At 61.6% G+C, this 26,336-nt stretch overlaps 1 protein-coding gene across 1 annotated transcript; it reads left to right on the plus strand.

The window, feature by feature from the left end:
- The first annotated feature begins 1,025 nt into the window (after positions 1 to 1,025).
- On the plus strand, positions 1,026 to 25,220 carry COL26A1 (collagen type XXVI alpha 1 chain). The gene is made up of 11 exons (XM_073791966.1): positions 1,026 to 1,124; positions 3,359 to 3,420; positions 8,807 to 8,963; positions 11,231 to 11,329; positions 12,015 to 12,167; positions 13,999 to 14,082; positions 16,149 to 16,201; positions 19,622 to 19,657; positions 20,829 to 20,876; positions 22,734 to 22,818; positions 23,617 to 25,220. Exons 1-11 carry the CDS (start codon positions 1,049 to 1,051, stop codon positions 23,775 to 23,777), a joined length of 1,014 nt encoding a protein of 337 aa, XP_073648067.1. The 5' UTR covers positions 1,026 to 1,048; the 3' UTR covers positions 23,778 to 25,220.
- The last annotated feature ends 1,116 nt before the right edge of the window (positions 25,221 to 26,336 follow it).

Here is a 26,336-nt window from a genome sequence, read left to right on the forward strand (position 1 = left end):
CAGGAGCCCGAGGCCGCTGGAGCTGAGCAATGTAAACCCCTTTTACAGATGGGGAAACTGAGGTGCAGAGAGAAAGAGGGCCTCACAAGCCACACAGTGAGTTAGTGGCCTCTATAGGACTCTCTCTACTGACCACGCCAAGCAGTCAGTTTCTCTCTCTCTTACACACACACACACACGCACACACACACCAGTTCGCCTGGCACATCCACCCTTCTGATATATTGGCAGAGAATTCCCAACACAGGTTCTGCCGCTGTGTCCTCAAAACGAGGAAACACTCGTGGGCCTGTGTGTGCTGGGAACGTGGGAATCCTCAGAATCCCAGAGAGGTAGAGTCTGCGTCTCAGGGAGGGGGAACCGGCCCAGAGCCAGGCGGCAGGGCCTCGGCCAGTCACACAGCCAGGACTGTCCCCACCAGGCCCAGCTCCGTATTTCCACCGCTCCGAGGAATAGTTAGAGAAAGTCAAATGCATAATTTAATTGCTGTCGATGACAGAATGCCAGGGGAACCATAAAACCCGCCCAGTCTCAGAGCGCCTGCCCGGGCAGGTGGCACAGGGAGGCTGGGCTGGCAGCCTCGCCCCTGCCCGCTGGCTGGGCCTCTCTGCGGCTGGGGAGCTGGACCCCCTGTGCCTGCTGACAGCCAAACCGCTCCCCACAGGCCAAGCATGGTGCCCGGTGCCAGAGCAAACTAGGTCCGGGCCCAGCACACTTTCCAGAAACAGGTTTCTGCGAGAGCCCAAGGCTCACCCCTTCCTCTGCTGGCCTTCCCCCCTGCCTCACACCCTGGAAATGTGTTCACAGCCTCTAAATGCCTCAGGAATGTTCACTGGGTGGGGCTGGGGCTCTGACTGACACCTCACCCATGGCCATCCTGCCCCCACTTCCTGCTGGGCCCCGGGGTGGGGCAGTGCCCTCCTGTGTGTGGAGGGGACAGCTGAGGCTCAGACAGGAAAGCTCTCCAGGCCAGCCCTCCTCCAGTGTCAGCGCCTGTTCTCCCATGAGATGCTCTTGGGCCTTCACTGCGAGGGCAGGCACCCCATCCATGCTGCCCTGCCACCCACCCATCAGGATCAGCACGGGGTCACCAAGGGGCCCACGGGGAGCCACGGTGCCTCCAGGTGGATGAAGGGATGGTTGGGGATGGGTAGCGTCAGGGACTGAAGGGAGGGGTGGGGGATGGATGAATGGGAAGGTGGGTGGGTGGAAAGTAAGGTGGAGGGTGGAGGGTAGGGTGGGTGGGATGGAACCCTGTTTGTTTTGATGTCTGTCTTTCCCATGAAGGGCCTCCTTCAGAGGCACAGGAATCCTGGACCATCTGTATTTAGGAGGGAGGCACTAAGAGCCCCCTGGGGCTCTTTCCGTGTGTTTGGCCTTGTTGACTGGAGGCCATTGTACAGGAGGTGGGGGGGGGGGAAGGGGGCCTCCCTAGGTATCAGCGCCTGTGGGCCTTTCCCCTTGGGTGGGTCGCTGAGCCCAGAGAGGACCCTCTCCTTTCCCTGATCTCCAAGCCCTCCCGTGTCTGCAAGCCTGGGACTCGGCCCCCGGCTGCCTTTCACTGCGAAGTCTCCTCTGCCCATCTCTCTGCTTTGTGGTTTGTACCTTTTTCTCCCTTCACCATCCCTTTCCTGGGAGGAACTAGAGGGAAACATGTGTGTTCAATTCCCCATGTTTGACCAGAAAACCGCCTCCTTTCTTGCTGATCCTTTGTGAAGTCCTGCCCGTCCCCGAGTCAGACAACTTTCTTCTGGTTCTTCTGGTTGTTTTAAAGTTTCAGTGTTTACGCCTCAGTCTTTAATCTCTTTTATGTATCGGGGTTCCTGACAAGGTTTTATTGGGGGAGAAAGAGTTCTGTTCCTACAAAAGGCTTATAAACCACTGACTGGGCCGAGCCCAGGGTAGGTGGGGAGGGAGATGAGGGTGAGGGGACCCCTGCCAGGCCACATAAAGCCAGGTAGGGCTGGTGAGCAGAAAGTGGAGGCTGTCAGCACCCCTGGCCCCAAGGCTGGGCGCCCCTGGGGAGGACACGGCCTGAATCACCTGTTCCCATGGTCCTAACGTCCTGGTGTCTCCTCACATCTCTCACAGAGCACTCATTATTTTAAAATAGGGACATTTACAAGGTGGTTTGCATTCAGCGACAAAGATGGGGGACAGACAAGGCTGATGATGGGGGGCCGGGGGCCTCGCTGTGGCCAAGGGGCCTCTGAACACCAAGTGGGACCTGCCGAGTTACCCTAATAGCTCTCGTGTGTCTGTTTAACCAGAATGGGGTTCCTGTAGGGTCAGGCTTTGAACTGAGGGAGGAATCTAAGCATCTCTTGACTTCTAGAGCAATAAAAGCTCCTTAGAACAGCTTTGAACCGTCTATTTCCTCATTAAAGAGCTCTGGGTCTCTGGGGGAGACAGACATAAAGAGATGATTACAGCCCAGGGAGATGTATGCCTGGGAGGTTAACAGTTACTGGTCTCCTAATTGGCCTTCGGCTCCCAGGCCCTCCCACTCCCACCCATGGGACACTTCCGCTGCCAGAGTGAGCTTTTAAAAATGCAAATCTGACCTTGGCTTTCACCCCCTCCAACAGCAGCCCATTGGCCTCAGGATACTGCCAAGCTCTTCCCCCCAGGCCTCCTGTGTCAGGGCCCAGCCCACTGCTCCAGCCTTGGTGGCCCGCAGGTGTGCTCGGATAGGCCAGGCTGCTGGCAGACGCTGCCCTGTTCTGTTCTCCTTGGGGCCTCAGCCCTTATTCTTCCTTCTGCTGAACCTGACCAGTCATTGTGCATCCCTCAGGCCTCACCTTAGATGCCACTGCCTCCAAGAAGCCCTCCTGGACCACTGCCCACCCCAGATGGGCTTTGACATCCCCCGTGACGCTCTTTTGCACGTTCTGTTCTTCTAGCCCTTACCAGCCTGTGTCTATTTGCCTGTATCCTTCCCCAGACCGTAGTTCTCAAAGTCAGGGAGCGTGTCTCATTTACTATCCATTCAGCAACTATCAGATATTTTTTTGAGCCTCTATTTTGTGCCAGGCACTGAAATGCATGAACAAACAAAATAGACAAAGACCCCGCCCATACGGCACCCACAGACTGAGAAGGCAACCCAGGTGCTGGCTCAGACAATTCACTGAGTAAGCAGACAGTACTCTGTGCTGTGGATGCCCAGAAAGGAGGGTCAGGGGTCAGGCAGACTGCATGGAGGAGGGGGCGCTAAGGGTAAGGAGGCTCTGAAGGATGGTAGGAGTTTTGCTGGCAACAGCTCAGAGATTTCCCTGCCCGCCTGACCAGAGGCTATCCTTGTGGCTGGGCTGCTCTCTCCCCAGGATCTACTCCACTCTCACCTCTTCTCTTTCAGAATGCATGAACTGTACCCGGCTCAGTGACATGAGTGACCGGCTGACCACGCTGGAAGCCAAGGTCAGATGGTCTGGGGATAATGGGCCTAGGGAGCTGGCTGGGGAGGGGCTTGCATCAGCCCCAGGGAGCCCAGCAGGACTGAGCAGCCTGGTCCTGAGGGATGGGTGCTGTCTGGGGCTTCAGTGGCCCGGGGTAACCTTCTCTGGGCCGGGCCAGTCTCCTGGGGTTGGGGAAGGGAGTGGGGTGAGCAAGAAAGCTGAGGGTCCCAGGTGTGAGGGACGCTGGGGAAGATGCTGGGATGTACTTCTGGTACCCGAGACTTTAGAAAAGGTCGGGTCCCCAGGCTGGCTGGCCTGACGGACATTTTCCAGGCACCTGAAACCAGGCTGACAGCCTGCTCTGGCCCAGGCCCAGTACGCTCACTCGGGTGTTAAAAGTCACAGCTCTGGGGGAGGACAGGCACCGTGCCAGCTGTCCCCTGCCCACTTAGCCCTCGCCCATGCCCTCCCGCCGTGAGCAATTCCTCCCCTGGTCCTCCCACCCTGACACCTCCCTCTGCCTAGAGAGGCTGTACCACGACCATGGCCAAGGCCACGGCAGCGGGCTGGGGGTGGGGCTTACTCTCTGGCCCTGAGGGTGAGGGTCATGACCCCTCTGTAGACCTCAGGGGACTACAGAGGTGGGGGGTCAGGCTGTCCCAGTAATTGCTCTGCCTTGGCAGGTCCCTTCCTAGCTCTGGGCCTCAGTCTGCTGCCCTGTAAAATGGAAATCGAAGGAGACATTTCCTGGCCCCTCACTGGGTCCTTCTGAGGCTGGTGGACAGGGGTGAGCTCGGTGGCTCCTGGGTGGGGGAGGGGAGAGGTAGCTCGAGACGGGTGTGCAGAGGTGGCTGCCACTGCGTTTCTTCTGGATCCCCAGGTAGGGGGTGGGAGACTCCTGTCTCAACTCCTGTGTCTTATCTGGATCACCTTCTAGCTCCCACCTGCCTGCTCTATGCCCAAGTGTCCCCTGGAGGAACTGGGCCCCTGGGAGTTTCGTCAGCCTGGTCAGAGGGCCCTGAGAGGCGGCAGCCTGCAGAGGGAGGGGGACACAAGCCAGGCTAGCAGCCAGGACAGCCCCGCAGCCTCAGGGGCTGTGCTGAGGCCAGGTGAGCCCGCAGGGGTCAGAGAGAGCACAGAGCTGGGCTCAGGGGCTGGGGTCAGGTGGGCGAAGGCAGGACCAGGCAGACAGACCCCAGATGGGGAGTCAGAACCCAGGCAGCTGGCATAAGAGAGCAGAAACTCTGAGGCCTGGACACTGCAACTTCTGCTTCTGCAGACAAGAAACCTGTTTTGGCATCAGAAGGGATGTGTTCAGAAACCCAGCCACTGGCAGCTTACTCCTTACCATTTATCGTTAGTTCACTAGGAAGTCCAGAAGTTAGTGGTCTCAGGATTGGTTTGGCGGCTCAAGAACCCAGACTCTTCACACAGCCTTCCTCTCCACCTCCTTAGTGAATTGGCTTTTGGTCTCATGGTCAGTGCCTCATGGTAACAAAGTGGCTGCTGCAGCTCAAGGCCTCACATCCTTATACCTTGTTCAAAGGCAGGAAGTCGTGGGGGGAAGTAAAGCACCCCAACAGATTCATTATGTGTCATTGGCCAGCACTGGGCTATATGCCCACCTCCTAGTTGCAAGGGAGCTGGGAAAATGAGTAATTGGCCACTCATGATTCCTCCTCTGGGGCACACCCGCAGGCACACAGTAGGGGGCTCTGGAGCCAGGGAAGAGGAGGAGGTTGGAGGCCAGGCGACCACAAGGGACTGTTCCATTTACATTCCGCACGGTGCCCGAGTTGCAAAGGACCCAGACCTAGGAGCTCGTCTAGATTCCTGCCACCCTCTTTTCCTGGGACCGGCTGGAATGGCTGTTGGGCGATGGTGGGGTGGAAGGCCAGCAGACAAAGTTTCCTGCCTTCCTTCCTCTCCTGCCCCTCAGTTTACACTCTGACTCCAAGGACCAGACTGAGTGGGAGGCAGCCCGAGGGCGTTTCCATGAGTGAGGGTCACAGGAGCCTCGGAACTCGGCTGCTCTCCAGTGCAGGAGGGCGGTGTCCTGGCCAATCAGGCAGGCTGCCATGACGTCATCAGAGCCACTGCCTCCGAGGCTGGCCAAGGTCTGGTTTTCTTGGGCTAAGTCCCCACACCCACTGCTGCCCGCCCTGGTGTGCTCATGCCCGGCAGGAATGGGGTCAGTTTCTCTGGGAGGTTGGCCATGGCCAGGCCAGGAGGACTTGGACTCTGGTGGGGGCTGATTCTAACTTGACCGTGGCCAGGGCGTCTCTGCCTGGGTCCGTGGGCTCTGTGGGCCTTGGTGTCTGCGTGGGAAGTGCCCCAGGAAAAAGTGAGCCGGGTGTCTGGTGCAGGGCTAAGGCTGCAGGTGGCAGGTCCCCTTGGGAGCTGGGCCTGACCCCCTCCTTGATCTTTCCAAGCTGCTCCAAACCCCCTTCTGCTCCTGGCTACTCCCTGTTAAATATTTCCATCTGGAGGTTCCCCCGAGACACTCCATCTCAACTCACCCCTGGACTGATCACCTTCACCCCCGACCTGCCCTCTCCTGCGCCCCTGTTTGACTGGAGGCAATCCCACCATCTCCAGAGCCAGGCCAGAAACAAGGGAGCTACCCCTGCCTTCACCCACCCTCCTGCCCCCAAGCCTTGGGGCGCCAGGTACTGACAGTTCTCCCCGCCTCCATCCTCACACCCACAGCTCTGGGCCTCATATCATGGGCACCGACAGACAAGTCTCCTTCCCCTGCCGCCCAGCTCCTCCACTTGGCCGTGGCCGGTCAGCTTCCCAGTGGACAGTCAGTAGTTGGGACAGGAATTGTAACCCTCCCTTCCTAGAGGGGGTTCCAGGGCTCAGGAGATGGAGTTCCACCCCCGAGCTGCTGTGTGATCTGAGCCAGCCACTCCCCTTCTCTGTGCCTCCGTGAAGCTCCACTGAGGCCAAGGTTGTGGCCCGGCTGTGGGGAGGTGGGTGAGGCACCACATGGGGCCCTGGCCCCACCACCTACTTGCTGGGTGACCTTGGGCAAGTCACTTGCAGTCTCTGAGCCTCTATTTCCACCTCACCTGTGATGGGGCTGCAGTGGCCCTTCCTGCCTCATGAGCCCTTGTGAGGACCAGAAAGGAGAGGGGCTGAGAGACAGGGGCCCTGGGAGTCACCAGAGCTTCAAGGGTCAGGAACCCACCCACCCAACACAGACGGGGACCTGAGATCTGATGCAGGGGTGCCACTTTGTTCCCAAGAGTCCTCAGAGACTCTGTCACCCAGGCCCCGGAACACTGCAGAACAGGTGGGAGGGGGCGCTCAGAGGGACCCTTTCTGCACAGCCACAAAGCCTCAGCCCAGCCAGCCAGGCCTGGGTGCAGGGAAGGGTGCCGTTTGTTCCCGTGACCCGCCCCCCCGCCACCGTCCCAGCATCAGCAGGACTAACTGGGTTGCCCATGTGTTGAGCGCTCCTGATCTCCCGTGGCCCTGCAGGGTCAGTGTTATCACCCCCATTTTGCTGATGAGAAAACTGAGGCCCACAGAGGTCACAATGCTTGCACAAGGTCACACAGTGGTCACCTAGCAGGAGAGCAGGGATTCAAACCAGCCTGGCTGGTAGCAGGGCCTCAGCTTCCCCCATCACATGGCACTTAACCTGTGCTGGGCTCTGGGGACCCAGAGCAAGGAGGGCGCCCCCTCCCCAGGTGGTCCCTACTCCTGAGGGCGGGGCTGGTGGCATTGCTCCCACCGCCGCCCTGGCTGTGGGTACAAAGTGATTGTACAGGAGCTGAGGGGACACACAGGAGGGGAGGCCCGCCTTCTGCCCAGAGGGTCAGACAGACACAGGGAGGAGGGGACAGCTCACTGGATCTCAGAATCTTCCAGGGGTCGGGGTTGTGGGCAGGGCTGGTGGAGGGCCCTGCAGGAGCTTGGGCTTGGAGGTGGGGCGGTCTTGGGCTTGAGGAGCACTGGGAGAGTTCAGGGCAGCTGGAGCAGAGCGGGGTGGAAGAGACGCCGGTGAGGCCAAGGCGGGCGCCTGTGTACGAAGTGTGTGGAGATACTGGCGGTGTTTAGGGGGGTTGCTTTGCAGGAGGTCCTCATGCACTGCTGTTGATTGTGGGGACCGGGGGCTGCAGGAGAGGGAGGGGGCAGGCGGAGGTGGGGGAGGCAGAGGGCTGTTGCAGAGCCTGAGGCCACAGGCCTGGGGAGGGGGGACATGACGGGCCGAGCGAGGGCCACAGGCAGGCGGAGGGGCACTGGAAGAGGCCTGGGGGCCCATTAGGCCCTCCGGGAAGTATGGACTCCCGTGTTGGGGTGGGCGTAGGGTGGGGTATAGGCCGGGGGCTTCAGTTTGGATGCCTTCAGGCAGCAAAACCTGCGGGATTAGACACCAGTGATTCTAATGGGGGGGCGGGGGGCCTGGGGGGCGGCGGGGGTGTGCTCAGCTCCATACTCAGAACACTTTCATCTCACACGCTGAGTTGGAGACTCGAGCAGGACGCGGGATTCGGGTTTCTAAGAGCTGGAGGGGACGTGAGACACTGGGCTTCTTCCTTCCTGTCTGGCAGATCGGGACAGGAAGCCGGGCTCCATCTGATACGGCCCGGGAACCCCAGGGCCCCTCTGCTGGGGTGGGGGGGGTCTACTGTGTGCTAGCATCTGCCTGCCTGCCCTGTGCAGGTCCCGGGCACGCAGCGCCCCCTGCTAGCCTCTCTGGGGACAGCAGGGCCTCTCTGAGGCCTCCTGGCTCCCAGTTCACGTGAACTGAGGCCCTGGGTCCTTTCGGTTTTTGACCCCTGCTTTCCTCCAGGGGAGAGGACAGTTGCTTTCCAGGCTGGCCCTGAGTGACCATGGCCACTTCTGTTTCTCTGGAGCTCCTGCTAAACGTGCATCAAGCTGGACCCATTTATTTATTCTTCCTCCTTCTTTTCTTTTCTTTCTTCTTCTTTTTTTCTTTCCTTTCCTTTCCCCTTCCCTTTCTTTCCCTCTGCCCCTCCCTCCCTCCCTCCCTCCATCCATCCGTTCATCCACAAACATTCCCCGACTGCGTTGTTTGTGCCCTGAGCCAGGCAGTGTGGGGACAGGCGGGCCCAGTCCCTCCCTTGAGAGGAGCCGGTGAAGTGGAGGTGACCGTGGTCGTTATTCCAACAGCCAGTGTCTAATCCCAGTGACAGCCGCTCTAGGAGAAAAGTACGGTGACTCTGAACGTGTCCAAAGGGGACCTGCCTGAGCCCAAGGGTCAGGAGGGTTTCCTGAATGGGAAGGGGAGGGGGGCAGAGGTGGGAGAACATTCCAGTGAGGGGACTGGTGGTCCCAAGAGCAGCGGCAGCTGCTGGTCTCCTGGCGCACACGTTCCCATTCACACGTGTCCCCGGCCTGGCCTGGGCCTGACCCTCTGCCCTTTTCCGGCCCAGGTTCTCCTTCTGGAAGCAGCAGAGCGGCCCTTAGGCCCAGACAATGACCTGCCGACCCCTCAGAGCACCCCACCGCCCTGGAACGAGGATTTCCTCCCTGACGCCCTCCCTCTCGCCCACCCCGGGCCCCAAAGGAGAAGGCCCACGGGCCCGGCTGGTGAGTGAGGCCTACAGGGGAGGCATGGCCTCCCAGGGCCTGCACAAGGAGGTCATACATGCCCACGTGGCATTTTGAAAAACTGAGCTAATGTTTAAAACCTGGGGGGATTTCACATAAAAACCAGGATTTCTCGCTTCTCTTAGAAAAATGGAAGATCTGGCCATTGGGGTTGGCTGTCTCTTAACAGAAACAATTGGCTGGGACTTCCCTGGTGGTCCAGTGGTTAAGACTCCACACTTCCAATGCAAGGGGCACGGGTTTGATCCCTGGTCAGGGAACCAAGATCCCACATGCTGTGTGGTTTGGCCAAAAATATATATTAAAAAAAAATTTAAAAAAGAGAAACAATTGGCTGCAGCTAAGTCACAGCTGCCCCTGCAGATCCCGTTCAAGTTCTGCAGTTTGCCGCAGTCCCCACCATTCCTTATTGCCTCACAGTCCAGCTACTGTGCTCACTGACTTCCCTGCTGCCCCTTAGCATCTGCACTTAGGCCCCCAGCCCAGCTCCATCCAATTTTACAGCAGCCCCTGCCTGCATACCACCAAGGACGGGCAGCTTACTGACTGCCCCCCTTCTGGGACATCCTCTCTGAACTCTCTGACCCAAGTTGGAAGACATCCACTGACCTGTTGCTTTCACCCTTCCCACCACACTTTGAAGTCAGAGGTAAACGTTTTCTCTCTGCAGTTTCTATCCATTGGTTTGGGCTCTGCTCCCTGGGACTGCAGAAAGTAATAATAACTGTAATACTGGTAGTCAGCATTGTTGAATGCCTGCCACGTGCCAGGAGAAGCGCTGGGGCTTTACCCTGGGCGGTGAGCTGGCACTGTCTGTGTGGCTGAACTCAAGGGTTTAAGGCTGAGGTCTCGTCTGACTGGTCAGTATCCGTGCTGTGCCAGTTATTAAATATTTTTGTATCACCCTAGTCTGTACAGATATCATTGCTAATCATTCCAGTAAGCTCGTAAAGCTCGGGTTACAGAGGAGAGAACTGAGGCTCCGAAAAGTGACCCCTGGGGTCGCCCAGCGATCCAGGGCCATTTTGACTCAGTGATTCTCGGACCCACTGGAGCCCTTTGCAGGTGACGCCTTCCCTCCTCCTGTCCCCAGGCTGAGCCCCCAGCTTCTTAGCACTCCTGCCCAGACTCAGCTCTGAGCACGCTCCATCCCCTTCCCTGCCTGCAGACCCCCAGCAGTGGGAGAGTTGCCTCCAGTAGCCATTCCAGGGGCCAGGGAAGCATCAGATATTCTGTAGTCTCTGGAGGCTGGGAGGGTGTAGGGGTGAGCTTAGGCCTGCTATGAGAGGAGGGGGCATCTCACTTTGGGTCCCCCCCCACCCCCCCGCACCTCTCTAGCCACTCTCCCCAAAGTCTCATTTCCAGAGGGCTGCCCCATGCTCATCTTCAGATCCTTCTTCTTGGACTGAGGAGGGAGCGGGGGCTGGGGGGAAGGGGGGGCTTCTCATCCCCTGGAGGACCCAGGCCCCAACACCCCCTGGAGGGGAGGGAGGAAGCTGGAATGGGTTCCAGGTCTCCTGGGGCACCTTTCTTCTTACCGGGACATGCAGTTCCCAAGAATGGCCACCAGGTGGAGCACAAACCCTACAAATGCTGACACCTGGGTGAACCCTGGAATCCTCGCGAGCAGGTGGGAATCTCTCAGGAAACCGGCAGCTCCAGGGCCTCCATCAGTTCAGCAGGCATTTTTGAGCATTCTCCCCAGGCCCAGGGCTTCCAGAGGGAGAGAAGGGGCTGTCCCCAGGCCACACGGGGGACTCTGGCCTCTCCATCTACTCTTGCCCACCCGTGGGGCCTGGAGACCGGGAAGCTGGGCAGGCATGTCCTTCAGGGCTTCCTGGGGTCTCTAAGGAGGCCTCATTGGGAAGCTCTTTGCCAGAAGCCCGGTTCCTGAGCCTGAGCAAGGAGACAGCAGGACGCGGAGAGAGGATTCTGACTCATGTACAGCCTGGCTCTGCTACCTTGAGCAAAGGGCCACACCTTTCTGAGCCTCTGTTTTCCCATCTGTCAAGTGGGGACACAAGTAGCTCTTGAGATCATAGAAGTTAATAGGAACAAAAATGGTTTGCAAGCTGTAATAACTGATGTGAGCTAGTGATGGTCCCTTTGCCCATTGTGGGGGGCCCCAGGTGGGCCGGATTCCTGGAGGCAGGTCTGACCGGACAGCCCAGGTGGTCAAGCCTGGAGCCACGGGGGGCGCAGGTCAGCCCACAGTGTTCTCAGGCCTCATTTCATTCTATCCCCAGGGCCCCCGGGACAGACGGGACCACCAGGGCCTGCAGGTCCCCCAGGCTCCAAAGGTGACCGGGGCCAGGCAGGAGAGAAGGGCCCAGCGGGTCCTCCTGGTAAGGACACACCCCCACACGCCCCAACCCGACTCTGTCCACTGGGGGAAGGGAGTTGGGGTTTCTCCCCTGTCTGAGCAGGCGAGGCATCCCAGACACCCCCTTTCTTGCTGGGGCTAATGACTGCCGTCTTGGGGGGCTCCAGGCCCACTTCCTCCCCCTGCCCCCCTTACGGCAGCCTCACCCCAAGCACTTAGGGCTCCGTCTCGCCCCGGGCTGCGGGAAGAGAAGGCTTCTGCAGTTGTGGGCGCAGGTTTCCGGGGGGGCTCCTGGGGGCTGGGGGTTGTGCTCAGCCGTGTAAACAACACCTCCAGAGACCACCCAGCTCCTCCTGGGCTCTGTCAGGGCAGGTACAGGGCTGGCCCAGGCTGGCTGCCACCCTCGGCGCCCCCTCCCCAGAGCTGAGGTCCCTGGAGCGGGCAGAGGGCATCTGGCCGGAGCCCCCACTGGTTCTGTGGCTCCTGCCTCCCTCACCTCCCATCCAGCTGCCCCGGGTCCCCTGTGCACTGGGCTGGGAAGGGGAAGTCATGTTATTAGCTCCCGGAAGAGCCCTCCAGGGTGTCCCTGGGCCTGGAGGCCACCACCGGCCCTCGCCAGCCCCATCCCCTTCAGGGTCTGCTTCTCGTCTCTGTTACATCAGCCATGAGGCCCGGCCCTCCTGTGACTCCTCTCCGCCCCACTGCAGGGCTCTTGGGACCGCCAGGGCCCCGTGGGCTTCCTGGAGAGATGGGGCGCCCCGGCCCCCCCGGCCCCCCCGGCCCAGCAGGCAGCCCAGGCCTCCCTCCAAACGGCCCCCAAGGCGTCCTCTACTCCCTGCAGCCGCCGACGGACAAGGACAGTGAGTGGCATGCCTGAGGGGTGGGGCGGGAGGGCGGGCCTGAGTCTGTCTTCGGGGGGACCAGCCCTCCCCAGAGGACCCCATGAAGCAAGCGGACTGTCAGTGAGGGGAGCCTTGGCTCTGCCAAGTGGGGGGCGGGGTCGCCAGTGGGGCACTGACGCGGGGTGGGGCGGCAACCCACGCTCAGCTCCTGCCCCGGGGTCTGACCCCCACGGGTCACTCCGCTCTCTGGCCTGGCCTCGGGTCATCCGTTACCCCGTGACCTCTCCACAAACCCCCTCACTGTGGGCCACTGGACATGTGTTGATCACCTACGACGTGTGGGACTCTTTTTACCCGCCCGCCTCGTACAGCCGTGAGCAAAACAGCCTCCTGCCTGCAGAGGCTACAGTCTAGCGCGAGAGGGCGCCTCTGAGCACACACAGCCGCCCCAGCGCGCGGGGAGGGCGGTTCCAGGGAGGCCCCGAGGACGGGGGTCGGTGTGGGGCCGGCAGCCCACGGCGGGCATCGTTTTGGTTAAGGGCCCTGGGGAGTGGGAAGGGTTTTACGAAGCAGGATTGACTTGAAATTCTGAATGGGTGACATCCCAGGGACCGCTTTGTCGGCTGTCGGAGAAACCCAAGCCCCTCCTCCTGGTGCTTCTGCCCCCTCCGCCCCGCGGCAGCATAGCCCTCCCCTGAGCGTTAAGACCTGTGTCCCGCTCTGAGCCTCAGTTTCCCCATCCGTAGAGGAGGGGTGGTAATACATCCTGATGGAGATGCTCTGGGGGTGAAAAAACACAGCCCCCAGCCATGAGGGAGGGGCTCATTCCAAGGGGACTGAGGGGCCTGGGCTGCCCTCAGTGGGTACAGGGGCAGGAGAAAGTGTTAACTCCCTGACGACCCAACCGCCTCACCCTCACGGTGGGCTCAGTGGTGCCCCCTAGTGGGGAGAATGGATGATGCGTGTAAAGTGCCTTGGGAGTCTAAGGGCTCAGCCGGCATCCCTGGGCCAGGAGAGCTGCAGCCTGCCCTGGCCTGGGCACGATGCCCTGCACCTGGCACTGCCCGCCTGCCACGTCTAGTGCTGGGAGCCCTCCTCAGACAGGACCCTCCTTCCCCAGCCCTGGGGCCCTCCAGGGAGGGCAGCTTTCCTGGAAGACCCAGGTGTGAATGTTTGGGGACAGTGGGGGGTGCCCCAGTGGGGGCACCTGGCTGGCCAGGACTGAGCACCTGTAGGAGGCCACCCGCCGTGAAGCCTATGGAAGGGCTCTTCAGGCTTCCATGAGTGGAGGGAGAGGCAGAGGCAGCCACCCCCATCCAGACATTTCCAAGCCTGGCTGTCTGGTCCTGGCTCTGAGAATAGGGCAGAGTGAAGTCACACGGGGCTCACCCTGGAGAGACCCAGGCCACTAGACAGACTCCACCCGGCTCTGAGGCCCTGATGGAGGCAGTCCAGGGCCCTGCAGCTCAGAGGGGTGGGCAGGGAGGGCTTCCTGGAGGAGGCCCCACAGGAGTGAGCTAGCCAGGTACGTCAGGATGGGTATGGGGGGTGGACCCTGGAAGAGCGTCCAGCCCGGGTGGTAAGCAAGGTGGGGCCAGAGTCAAGGGCCTGGAGTGTTCAGGAAGGAGTTTGTGCTTTAAATGGAGCCCATGGGGCTTCCCCTGCCCTCTGATTTGGCCTCTGTGTGCTCCTCTTGAGTCGTGGGAGCAACGGCGTCTGCTCACCAGGGCTGCAGTGAGGCCCGGCGGGGCCGGGCATGCCCACCCTGGCTCCGGGGGATCTCAGCTCTAGCCCCCCCGCCCCGCCGGCCCTGCCCCCCAGGTCACGGGCCGCTCTGCCCTTCCCGCAGATGCAGACACGCAGCTGGCCTCTGCCGCTGTGGACACGGTGCTGGCGGGCGTCCCAGGGCCCCGGGGCCCCCCCGGCCCTCCAGGTGAGCACAGAGGGCAACAGCACAGGCTGGTCTCCACCGGTAACCCCTCCTGGGCTTGGCCTGGACCAAGGGGCCTTGAGGGGCCCAGGTGGGGGTCATGGCCTTGGCAGGGCGCTGGGTCTGCCCCAGCCAGCAGTGGCTTGAGGTGGGGCCTCTTGCTCCCGGCAGCAGCTCCCCTGGGACTGGACACAGTGTTTCTGCCAGAACAAGGCCTGACACCCACATGATGCAGCCCCGGGCTGCCCTCGTGTGAGCCGGAGCAGGGATGCTCTGGGTGTGGGGAGGCCTGGGTCTGCACGGGTGGTGTGGGGGCCATGCGGGAGACCCAGGGAGCTGGTGGGGCGGTGCCCACAAGAGACAGGAGGCCCTGGACCTGCAGGCAGAGAGCAGGGCCCTGGGGGAGGGCATGGCATGGGACCCTCACTGGGGGAGGAGGGGAGTGTGGGGAGGGGATGGGATGGGACCCTCACTGGGGGAGGAGGGGAGTGTGGGGAGGGGACGGGATGGGACCCTCACTGGGGGAGGAGGGGAGTGTGGGGAGGGGACCGGATGGGACCCTCACTGGGGGAGGAGGGGAGTGTGGGGAGGGGACGGGATGGGACCCTCACTGGGGGAGGAGGGGAGTGTGGGGAGGGGACGGGATGGGACCCTCACTGGGGGAGGAGGGGAGTGTGGGGAGGGGACGGGATGGAACCCTCGCTGGGGGAGGAGGGGAGTGTGGGGCGGGGCTGGCACCCAGGTGTGTGGACGTCTCCTCTGACAGGTTCTACCTGTGAATGAACGAGCAACAGAGGCCCTGGGGGCCGGCAGGTGGGGGGCCTCTTGATTAGGGCTCCAGACCCGGGCACTCATTCTCTGTCATTCATTCACCCTCTCATAATTCAGGAAATGTTCACCGAGCACTGTTCAGCTGGGCAGTGGTCTAAGTTCCTGGGATACTTAAATAAACCAAACAAAGATTCCCGTCCTCATGGTACTTCCATTCTAGTGGAGAAGGCGAACGGCACCCACATACTATCAGTGAATCCCACAGGGTCTGAGAAAGCAGGGCTGGGCGAGCAGCTGGGCCGGGGTGGCCCCATTTAAAAGGTGGTATTTGGGAGTGAGCTGGGAGGGTGTTTGTCCTTTAGCTAGACTGAGTCCAGATCGTCACCCCACCAGGGGTACTTTCCTGCGGGTCCTCCCTAAGCGTGCCGGGGGCACATTGGTACAGCCTAGCAGCCCAAGAGGCGCAGACCTGTGCCGGCCACTGGGGACGGAGGCCTCACTCTTCCAAGCATTCGGGAAGTTCAGTCAGGAACACCACTTCTTGTGCTGCACCCATCAGGCCTGGCCTGACCCTCTGGGCACTCCCTGGCCCGTGGTGGGGGGCAGGCATGCAAACCGACAGTGGCCAGAGGTGGCAGCTGGTCTGTCAGGGCTTTGCCTAGAGAAGAGGCGGGGTAGGTTCCTGGAAGGCTTCCTGGAGGAGGGGATGCTTAGCCTGAGACTAGTAGCAAAGAGTTTGCTGGGGTGTGGAGCGGTTGGAGAAGCTCCAGGAGGAAGCAACAGCATCGGCAAAGGCACAGATGCAGAGGAACTTTCCAGAAGGGGGTATCTGACTGATGAAGGTGGAGGAGGCTGGGCTGAGAGGGACCTATTTGAAAGGTCACTCTGGGGGGCTGCGTGGAAGGCAGATGGTCAGGCAGCAGTAACCCAGGTAAGAAGGATGGCTTCAGAGGGGTCAGGTCTGAGGTCCCGAGGAGGGAGAGACTCGAGATTTGCTGGGGGACTAGCCGGCTGGGGAGGGGCTGCGGGGTGGCCCCGAGGATGAGGCTCTGGTTGTGATGTCAGGGCTGCAGGGAGAGTGGGTGGAGGTGGGCTCTCCGCTCTGGCGGTGGGCAGGGGAGGCCAAGGGAGCGGGTGCCCCCCTCCCCCACCATTCATTCACCGCACCTTCCTTTGCTGCCCATGGAGACAGACCCAGGGCAGGGACTGGGGTGGGAGGGTGGGAAGGTCCTCTCCGGAGCTGATGGGGGCAGCGGGCTTCTCTGGCCCCAGGTGACCATCTGTGACTCTGCCGGCAGGTCCCCCTGGACCACACGGTCCCCCTGGACCCCCAGGTGCACCAGGATCCCAGGTAAGGTCTTTCCCATTTCTGGCAAGGGAGGAGACATTGTCTCGCCAGGAAAGGAGGAGCCAGGCTTCTTACCAGCACAGTTGCTCAGGAAGGAGCCAGCCCACCTGGCCGGTCCCCACCTGGGTCCAGGCGGGCCCCAGAGGAAGGCAGGCGTGGGGTCCTGGTTTTGTTAGCAGCAGCGACCATCTGCTGCCCACTCCGCCTATGCCAGGGAGGTGCTAACATGGCTCCTGGTTCATAAGTGAGCTGAGACCCAGGTGCCACCTGAGGTCGTCCAGAGGGTGTGGTGGAGCTGGGCCAGGATCACAGAACGTCCACCCCAGCCCGTGGCCCCTCCTCAAGGAGACCTGCCTGTGCAGGGGCCACTCTGACGCCTGACTGTGTGGCCCGGAACCCCAGCTTGCTCTGCCTCCCAGCTGTGTGACCTCGGGCAGAAAGGCAGCCTCTCTGGGCTCCGGCTTCCTCAGCTGCTAAGACGGGGTGTACAGGGCCTCCCTGGTGGATTGTCACAGGGAGTGAAAGAGAAATAAATTGCCGGGGGGATGTGCCTTGTGCCGCAGGGGCCCAGGGGCCTGGGGGGAGGTCACGTGGAGGGGGGGGGGTCCTGGACGTGGAGGCAGCAAGGGTGGCGGCTGGGGATGTCTGCACGGAGCTTCCTGCAGCCCCTCCCCTGGGCCTCGTCCAGACCGAGGGCTCCGAGGTCCCTGGAACTCAGGCCCGGGTGGGGTGGAGTGGCTGAGAGGTGCCCCCCCTCCCACTGCAAGGGAGGTGGGTCCGGGCCTTGGCCCTGTGGGTGCTGGGACCTCAGGAGTCCCACACATTCATTCATCCCTTTAGACATTTGACAAATATTCCCCAGACACAGGGAGGGCACGAGCCACGCCAGCCGAGGATACAGCCGGAGCCCGGGGCCACAGGCCAGCCCTCTAGAGCACATGTTCTAGACGTCAAAGAACCCGTGTCCCACGGCTCCTGATCTCTCTCTGTTGTTCCCCGCGTGTTTTCCCACCAGGAGGATGCGGCGTGGAGGAGAAGGGCCAGTGGGGTGCACGGCATAGGGCAGAGCCAGGGTGGGTGTGGTACAGACCAGGCCGGCAGGCGGGGCCTGGGGGAGGGGGTGGCTGCAGGGGGGACAGGAGGCCCTCAGACCTGATCTGCCCCTGAGTCAGGTGGGGTGGCCAGCTTAGCCAGGGGTCTGGGCGCCCCAGAGCACCCTCCTGGCCCCTCAGGCTCCCTGCCACAGGCCCAGGCCCCAGAGAGAAGGGGTGGGCGCGGGTGAGAGAGAAGGACAGTGACAGTGACAGGACTGCGGTGAGGGTCGGAGAGGCCCCGGGAACTGTAGGAGCTTGGCAGGGGGCGTCTGGCCGAGCTCCACGCGCCAGGAGCCCCGTGCCAGCAGCGTGGTCTCTCCTGCTTCTGCGGTGCTGGGGGCTCCCCCCTCCCTTCAGGCCGGGCCTGCTCAGCCCTGACAAAAGGGCAGGAAGAGGGGGAGGGGGGCACGTGGAAGGCCGGCAGATACTCTCTCGGGAAGGGCGCACAGCGACAGGGCAGGTCAGCGATGCGAAGGGATCCCATCGTTCTATCCCAGCAACAATGGGGCGGTGGAGGCTCAGAGACTCTGTCACCCGCCAGAGTCACACAGCAGGACAGCAGAGTGCCAAGAATGCAGTGGGTGCTTTGGGGTGGTTGATCCCGCCGGCTGGCTGATTTTTAGGGTCTTCCAGGCCCTTGCGGGCAGGGCTGCCTTGGGTGGCTGTGCAGACCGTGCCCGCAGCAGCCTTGTGGGGACCCAGGGCCTGCAAGCTTCCAACAGGTTCAAGGGGACCAAGTCAGAGCTGCTCGTCCAGCCCCGCTCGAGGCGGCGTGACCGGGCACCAGCCTGGGGCGTCTTCAGGCTGGCGGCATCTTGGCCCCTTTCCTCCTTGCGGTGGTCCTTCCTTAAACCTGAGGGTCTGTAGCCAGGGCTGGGATGCCAGGGGCACCAGACAGTGCCCGGCATGGCCCTGGCTCCCCAGGGCCCCACTGAACAGGTGTCGAAGAGCCCCCTTCCAGGACCCACTGCCAGGACCCACCGAGGCCCCTACACGGCAGGGATGGGGCTGGGTTCCAAGGCTCCATCGTCCCAGTATTGACAATGTCAGAATGGCCACGAGGTGGGCTGGACTGTGGCTTCATGGTGGATGGTGGGGCCAGTCTGATGACCCAGTCTCCGTCTCCATCCTTGCCAAGGAGTCGAGGCCTCTGAGAATTGGCGGTCTGTGGGGAGGGATGTCTCCTAGTCAGGGGTCAAAGAAGAGCGAGAAGGGACAATAAAAGGGGACCATGTGGTCCCGACTTTCTCGAGTAGGACGGACAGCCCTGGGTTTGAAGCCTGGTTCTGCCAATTTCCAGCTAGGTGGCCCTAAACAAGTCCCTGAGCCCCTGGGCCTCAGTTTCCCCATCTGTGAACTGAGGATAAAAATCCCTTCTGGGTAGGTTCGTTGTGAGAAATAATGGGGAAAACAGGTGGAGAATGCCAGGCTCCTCGGAGACCCTTAATGAACGCTATTCATTAACTATGTACGTCCTGGGGCCTCAGTTGCTCCAGACACTGTACTGGGCACAGGAACAAGGACGTGGGGATCCCTGCCCTCCGGTAGCTGATAGTCTAGTGCAGGAGGCAGACGTGATAGAGAATAACTGGGAAAGGACCTATGGTGACAGGAGGGGGTGACAGATAGGAGGAGGTGACATTCCGACTGAGACCCGAGGAACCGGAAGTCCTACAGAGATGCCAAGAGCATTCCTGGTCGAGGGAAGGGCAGGTGCAGAGGTCTCGAAGCAGGGAAATGCCTGGCGCATACTGAGCGGAGGAGAGCGTGGGGTGAGATGAGGTGGGGAAGTGGGCAGGGCCTCACCTGCAGGGCTGATGTGTGGATTTGGGTCACAGTGGAAAGGGGACTCATCGGGGTTCAGGGAGGGAGAGTCCGTGACCTGATTTACAGCTTTCCAAGGCCCCTCTGGCTATCGAGGGAGGGATGGAAGGCGGGGGAGGCAGCAGTGGGGCAGGGAGACCAGGGAGGAGGCCACAGCAGCGCAGAGGAAATGGCAACGTGAACAGACATACTTAGAAAGTGAACCTGACAGGTCTGGCTGATGGAATAAATTTGGTGAGGGAGGGAAAGGGAAGGTTAGCTCCAAGGTGTGTGTGGGAGCAGCTGCGGGACCGTGAAGCCGTTTCCGTTTCCGAGAGGAGAGACTGCAGGGTGGGGGTGGGTCGGGGGGGGAACCGGGAGTTCCACTTTGGAGAAGTTGAGGGGGGGCATCTCCTGGCTGGCCGGGGGGGGTGCTGGAGGACGGCGGGATGCACAGGTCCAGCGGAGGACTGAGAGGTTGTCAAGGGCAGGCAAAGCCTAATTTGCTTTGTTTGATTTTCTACAGGGCCTGGCTGGAGAGCGGGGCGTGACAGGGCAGCCTGTAAGTGTGGGGCCGTGTGGATGGGCCACCCCCAGGACGATGGGCTCTGGTACAGGCCCAGGGTACCAGGTGGGCGGGCGTCTGCCCCAGGCGGCCTGGCTGAGTTCAGCCCCCCAGCTTCCCCAGGCATGGCCGGATCCAGCCCAGCCAGGATGGGGCAGGGGAGAGAAACGGGCAACCTGGGTGCAATGCCAGCTGCCCAAGTTGAGAAGGGGTGACTTCGGGAGGTGGGAGCCCCCTCGCTGAGCGTATGAAGTAAGGACTGAAATAGCCTCCTGTTGCAAGGCTTAGATGAGAGTCCTGAGGTCCCTTCCAGGGAGCCCAGGCCCCTGGGTTAATGTGCTGTGTGACCTGCAGAGTCCCTTGCCTTCTCTGAACCTTCTAGGAATAGAGACATAGATAGCTGACCTCTAATTCTCCTCTTGGAAATAAGAATTCATGAGTCTCAGCCCCTATCTCCAGGGCCAAGGAGGTGGGTACCTCCTTCGTGCCCAAGTCTTATGTCAGGAGCATGGGGCTGGGGGCAAAGGGGTGGATCTTTGCTGAGCATCTTCTATGTGGAAACCCTCTTCATCCATAGCGTGTTTAAGCTTCACAGTGACCCCATGAGACAGTGCTTTATTTTCCCTATTTGCCAGAACTGGCAGCTAAGGCTCAGAGAGGTTAAGCAATTTGCCCAAGGTCACACAGCTAGGCAACGGTAGAGCCAAGATTTAAATGCAAGAGTGTTAGCCTCCAAAGCCATGCCTTCTCCAAGCTTATTATTGAGATTGATTCATTTAATCCTCCTAATAGCTCTATGAGGCTATTATTACCTCCATTTTGGAGATGGGAAAATCGAGGCACAGAGAGGTAAGGTAACTTGCTCAAGGTCACACAGGAGTAAGTGGCCACCTAGGTGTTATTGTGAGGCTGATGCTACTGGGGTTACTGGCCCCATTTTAGAGTCAGGGAAGCAGAGACCTGAGATGCAGGGGATGTGATCCCTAGAAGGGCCAACCCCTGAGCTCCTGGGGTTCCAAACCTGACTCCTCCCTCCCTAGAAACAGAATTAAGCCCCTAAAATCAACCCTGTGCCGGGCTGTGCAGGGGTGCCCAGGGAGAGAAGCTGTAGAGGGTGGAGAAGCGCCCCACCCCACACCCATCATTGACTGCACGACTTTCTTCCCAGGGCGAGCCTGGCGGGAAGGGGGAAGAGGAAGAGAAAGCTACCGCCGAGGTAACTGTGCCCCTGGGCCCGTGCTTCCCTCCTGCCCTTTGGCTGTGTCTCAGCAGGAGAGCGGGTACCCAACAGAGCTGGACTGACACCGTCAGCCCTGAGCCGGGCATCAGTCACGGGGTGAATGGGGTCCCAGCCCAGCGGGGGAGACAGCTGAGTGAATAGCGACTGCAGCACAGGGTGAAGTTGCCTGCAATGGGGTAGCACAGATCGGGTGACCGGCCTGGGACCTGAGTCGGGGGGAGACCCTGCCGGAGAGGGCTGGAGGAACCACGGACCTGCAGAAAAGACCTTTCTTTTAAGGAGGCTTCAAGCCGTGGCGTCCCTCTCCAGGGACAGGACTCTCCCATGACAGCACCTGGCACACGGGTGTGCCCAAGGTCGCTGTGGTGGACTGAAGGATCCCTGGGCATGCGGATGTGGGAGAGGACGATGAAAGAGTGAGGTTGGGAGCACACAGGGGCCAGGGCAAGAAGGGATGGGGAGGGGGCACAGATGGAGTGCGAGCATGGCTGTGGGGAGCGACGCCTTCTGGGACCAGGAGAGGAGGCTGGGGACCAGGGTGATGGATAAAGGGGGCGGAGGCAGTAGGGCCAGCAGGGGAGGTCTTGCAAGCTGAGAATGAGTCCCGTGGGAGTGTCAGGGCTCAGCGGGCTGGCCAGCTCAGTGGGCACACAGCTGAGTGAGCTGAGGGAGGTTCTAAGCCGGGGGTGGGAGTATCTGCAGAGGTTGGAGGTGGACGGCTGCGGGAGGCGGGCTGGGCTGGAGAGGTGAAGCTGGGGCCAGGGGACATTCCAGAGGTCCTTGCGGGACTGGAGAAGGGGGAAGAGGCTGGAATCAGGGCAACCGTGGTGGGCACAGGAGGCAGTGGGAGGAAGATGTGGATGCGGGGGTCACTTGTGATGGGCAGACAGAGAGGATACCCACGACTTCCCCTGGTCCATCTCATCGGCGTGCGTCCTGTGGCCCAGGGACTGAGGCTTAGTCGGGTCCTGACAGAGGGGGCCTGGACCGCCTGCTCCTAGCTGGGACACCCCCATCCCAGACGCCACCCACAGCCCGGCTTCTCACGGCCTGTGGTGGGAAGGCCTCTCTCTTGCAACTCAGTAGCCTGCTTTTGGTTTTCTTTTGTTTTAAGCTAACTTAATCTGAATGTCATGACAGAGCTGTCATGTTCTACCAGCCAAAGATGCCTGTTTGCTGCTGAATCCAGGGCGGGGCCTTGTCTCTCCATCATCACTTTTTATTTCAAAGTGGCCTTGTCATCTGTCTTCTCGATTAATCAGCTCATTCACGTGTCTCGACACACGAGGTCCTTCGCCCGTGTGTAGGCTGGCTCCCAGAAACGCAGACATGCCATCATCGCGTCCTCCTGCTGGCTTCCCAGAAGCCGTGGCTCTGCCCTCTCTTTTTCTCGCCCGGGTGACCACCCTGGAAATCTCTCGGGTGGGCAGTGCCAGGAAGGAGACAGGCAAAGCACCCCCGACCCGTGGGCCCGTACTAGGTGCTCTGCCCACAGCAGAGTATTTTCCGGAAAGAAGGGCACACAGAGGAAGCAGCAGGCAGCCATGGGAGCAGGACGAGCCCAGGCTGGAGGCAGACAGGTCTGGGTGTGAAGCCCCGGTCGGCCATTTCCAGGCTGTGTGGCCACAGGACTCTGGTTACCCTCTCTGTGCGTCAAGTTCCGTGTCTCTGAATAGTAATTCGAACCCCAGCCCTGGCGCCGGGATGTCCGCCCTGTGATGGCTGTTGGGAGGAGGGAAGTGGCAGGAGGGAAGTGGCGGGCGTGGGGAGGGCTGGGACAGTACACTGAGGCGGGACGGCCCTGACCTTGGCTGCCTCCTCCCCCCCCCCCAGGGCGAGGGGGTGCAGCAGCTGCGGGAGGCGCTGAAGATCCTGGCCGAGAGAGTCCTCATCCTGGAGCACATGATTGGAATCCACGGTGCGTGGTGACCAGGACCTGGGGACAGGCAGGCCCACAGGCGGCCGCCGAGTCCGAATGCCCCCTGTTCCGCCTCCCTGCCGCCCTCGTGGTGCTGCCTCTGGCGCCTGCTCTCCCTGCCCCAGTGGCCCCTCACTTGGCTGCCAGTCTGGCCCTGTCCCACCCCCGCTCAAGGACCCTCCGTGGCTCCCTGCTGCCCGTGACCGACATCCAGGTCCCAAGTCCCTCCCCAGCATGACCTGGTGTCCAGTGACACACAGCCGTCATCCGGTTACCCCAGGCCCTTTCCCACCTCGGCACCTTTGCTCAGGCTGGTCCCTTGGCCTCCTGGGCACCAGCTCCCGCTTCGGGACCTGCCCTGGGATCTCTTCCTCCCTGAAGCCGCCTTCCTGTCTCCCCACCAAGCTCTCTCTGCTGAACCTTCTGTTCCCTTATGGCGTGAGGTTTCCATGACTCTCCCTAGCACTTCTGCAGGGCCTGGAGCCTGGCCCTGGTTAGCATGTGTTGAAGAATGGATGAATGAGTGGATGAATGAGTGAATTGGTGAATGGATAGATGAGCAAATGGGAGAATGAATGAAATGAGCGCCTGGATGAGTGGATGAATGAATGAATGAGTGTACGAATGAATGGATGAATGAGTGAGTGAGTGAATGGATGCGTGAGGAGTAGAAGCCAGCTGCTGCTTTGTCGTGTCCTCACTGGGCACAGAGCTTCCGTTGCTGGCGGGGCTGGAAGTGAAGGTGCTTTGCTTGCTCCCAAGGCCCTGCGCAAGCCCACCCTCCTGCTCTCCTTCCAGATCCCCTGGCCTCCCCTGACGGGGGCTCCGGCCAGGACGCCGCTCTGAAAGCCAACCTCAAGATGAAGCGTGGTGGCCCCCCACCCGACGGCTCCCTGGCTGCCCTGCTTGGCCCCGACCCTGGGCAGAGGAGCGCTGGCCGGGCCAGCGGCGGGAAGTAAGAGGCCAGCGCTCCAGGACAAGCCCCGACTCCGCCAGAGACCCAGCCCCGGGGCCTGTGCAGCCACTGGCACCTGAGGACTCCCCGAGTGGGACCGGGCTCCAGGCCTGGACGATCGTCAGGAACACTGGCTCCTGGGGGCTGGGGGCCTTGGGGACAGATGGCAGCTCCAGGGGCAGGGGCCCGAGGCCAGAGCCCTGCCCTGGTCCCTTCCCTCCTCACCTGCACTCCCTGCTGGAGACGGGGTCTGGTGGGCCGGGCGGGCTGTGAGAATAGTCGTCATACTCATCATTTACTGGGTCCCTGCGTCGTTCGGGCCTGTCCGAGGAGCTTCCCTACATTGTCTCATTTAACCCTTAGGAGGTAGGCTTGTTATCCCGACTTTACACGGGGGACAGAGGCTTGGAGAGGATGACTCACCTGCCCAAGGTCCCCAGACCAGGGATGGCTGGGGCAGGGTTTGAACCCATGTTCTCTCTACCCTGCCAGCTTCCCCTCTTCACGGGGAAACTCAGGGCGGGTGTCGGGCCGGGCGGCTCCTGAGGTTCCAGCTGGGAAGGAGGGCAGGGCCCTGCCCAGCACGAGACAGCGGGGGCCCTGGGCCTCCTCCCTCGACTCCCCTGCCTGGGCTCGGGGTCTGCTCCACGGGTTGGGGAGCAGCTTGGCCTGTAGCTACTCTCGGAGGCCAGGGAGACCTTGAATAAACCCGAAACAGTCACGAGGACTTGGAGACCGTGAGAGAGGAGCGTTGGGGTGCAAGGACCCTCAAACTGAATTGGCATTGCCCACCGCCGCATCCCAATCTCTCTGACCCCGTTGAGCTGGGAGGAGGGAGGATTTAATGCAAGTGTGCACCTCCAGGGGCCATCCCTGCAGCCCCGCCCTCTCCCAGCTCTCTGGGAAGCCACAGGGTTGGCCACTTCTGCGTTACACGGCAAGTCCTATGTCCCAAGGAGGAAGAGGGATTGCTGCCTGATTCCCAGGCCCTGCTGGAGAGAGATGCTCCCACCCTCGGCGCTGTGGTCCCAGCCAGGCTCCACAGCAGACACCCAGGTCCCCGGTGCCCCAGAGCAGCTCTCAAGGCCACAGCGCTCGAGGCCTCTCCGGCACCGGGTCCCCTGTGCCCTGGGCTGGCCCTCGTGCTCCTCTCGCTGTCTCAGCGACGGCCGCAAACTCAGACATTCACAGGTGCTGGCGCCGCCCCAGGTGCATCTCCCCTCGTGGCAGGAGCGACTCGTCCCCACTGCCCTTGTTGCACCGGGGAGGCTGTGGCCTGGTCCCTCCGGGCCCTGGTAACCTCTCCCTGCCCTTGAGGCCTCGACTGCCCCCCTTGAGGCAGGGCTGGCCGTGTGGGAGCCAAGACGTGGCTTCCTGCAGGCCTGTCTTCACGGAGGGGCGGTCAGAGGCGGCGGGAAACCTGTAACCCTCCGACAATAAAGGTGCTCTCCCCGCTGTGCTCTGGTGTCCTGTGGCGGCGGCTTCTGGGGAGGCTGGCTGTGCCGGGTCAGCTTCGGCCGGGCCCAGCCCCAGGGGTGTCCGACGGGAGCCCCCGGGAGCCAAAGGGACCACAAGGCCCTGAGGCAGGGAGGCCTGGCTCTGCCCCCCGGGAGCCCCACGGGGGGTTGGGAGAGCGAGGGGAGCCCCTCAGAGGCTCCCCACCCTCTACCCAGCAGCGCTGCATCTGGGCTGGGCCTGGGCCCAGCTTTGCTAGATGGAGAGTGAAGTGGGGAGGGCTCGGGGCTCTGGGCGGAGGGACCCCTACCCACCATGCTCCTGCCCCGGGCCTGGGGTCCTGGACATTTTCGTCCACTTGGGGGCCCAGCGTCTCGGACCTTCCCCTGAGCCCTCAGCTGAGGTGGGGGACTGGCTGAATGCCACCCGGGGCCTCCTGCAGGCCGTGTCCAGCCGGAGCTCACCCTTGCTGGGACCACCCCACCGCACATGAGGGGACCCAGGGGAGCCCTGCTCTGATGGCAGCCCCCTTCCCGTTGCAAGACCCTGTGTTCCCAGCCGGAAGCTTCGGGCTTGGTGCCCCCTGCCCCCGGCCCCACACTGTCTCCCTAGAATATCCTCGCCCGCCCCGAGCTGGCACCCCGCAGGCTCGCTCACAGCAGGGCTGGGTCTGGCTGACTTCCATCCTCCCAGCCCACCTCCCTCGCCCACGCCCCCGCCGAGGGCCTGGCCCAGATGAGACGTCAGTTTCTTAATAAAGGAATGCCTTCCCCCAGATGGGGACACCCACCCCATTACCCAGCAAGAGCACCTATGACGGCTGCTGCCGAGCCCGGCCGCGGTGACCCGCCGGTGCTGCAGGAGGCCGTCCCCGGGAGGCCCACATCTAGTGACAGTGCAGCCCTCTCTGCCCAGAGCACCCCCCCTTTGTGGGGTGAAGCCTCATTCATGGAGCAGTGCACCTCCTGGGGCTACGCGAGGACCGATGCCATCTGACAAGCTAAGCTCCCCCACCCCTTAGTGAAGCAGGACACGAGGCATCTCGTTCTCGCTGAGGCAGCGGCAGACGGGGGGCCCTAAGAGAGATTGTCCTGCCTTACCCAGGACC

Source organism: Tursiops truncatus, chromosome 15, assembly GCF_011762595.2.
Source record: "Tursiops truncatus isolate mTurTru1 chromosome 15, mTurTru1.mat.Y, whole genome shotgun sequence".
NCBI lineage: Eukaryota > Metazoa > Chordata > Mammalia > Artiodactyla > Delphinidae > Tursiops > Tursiops truncatus.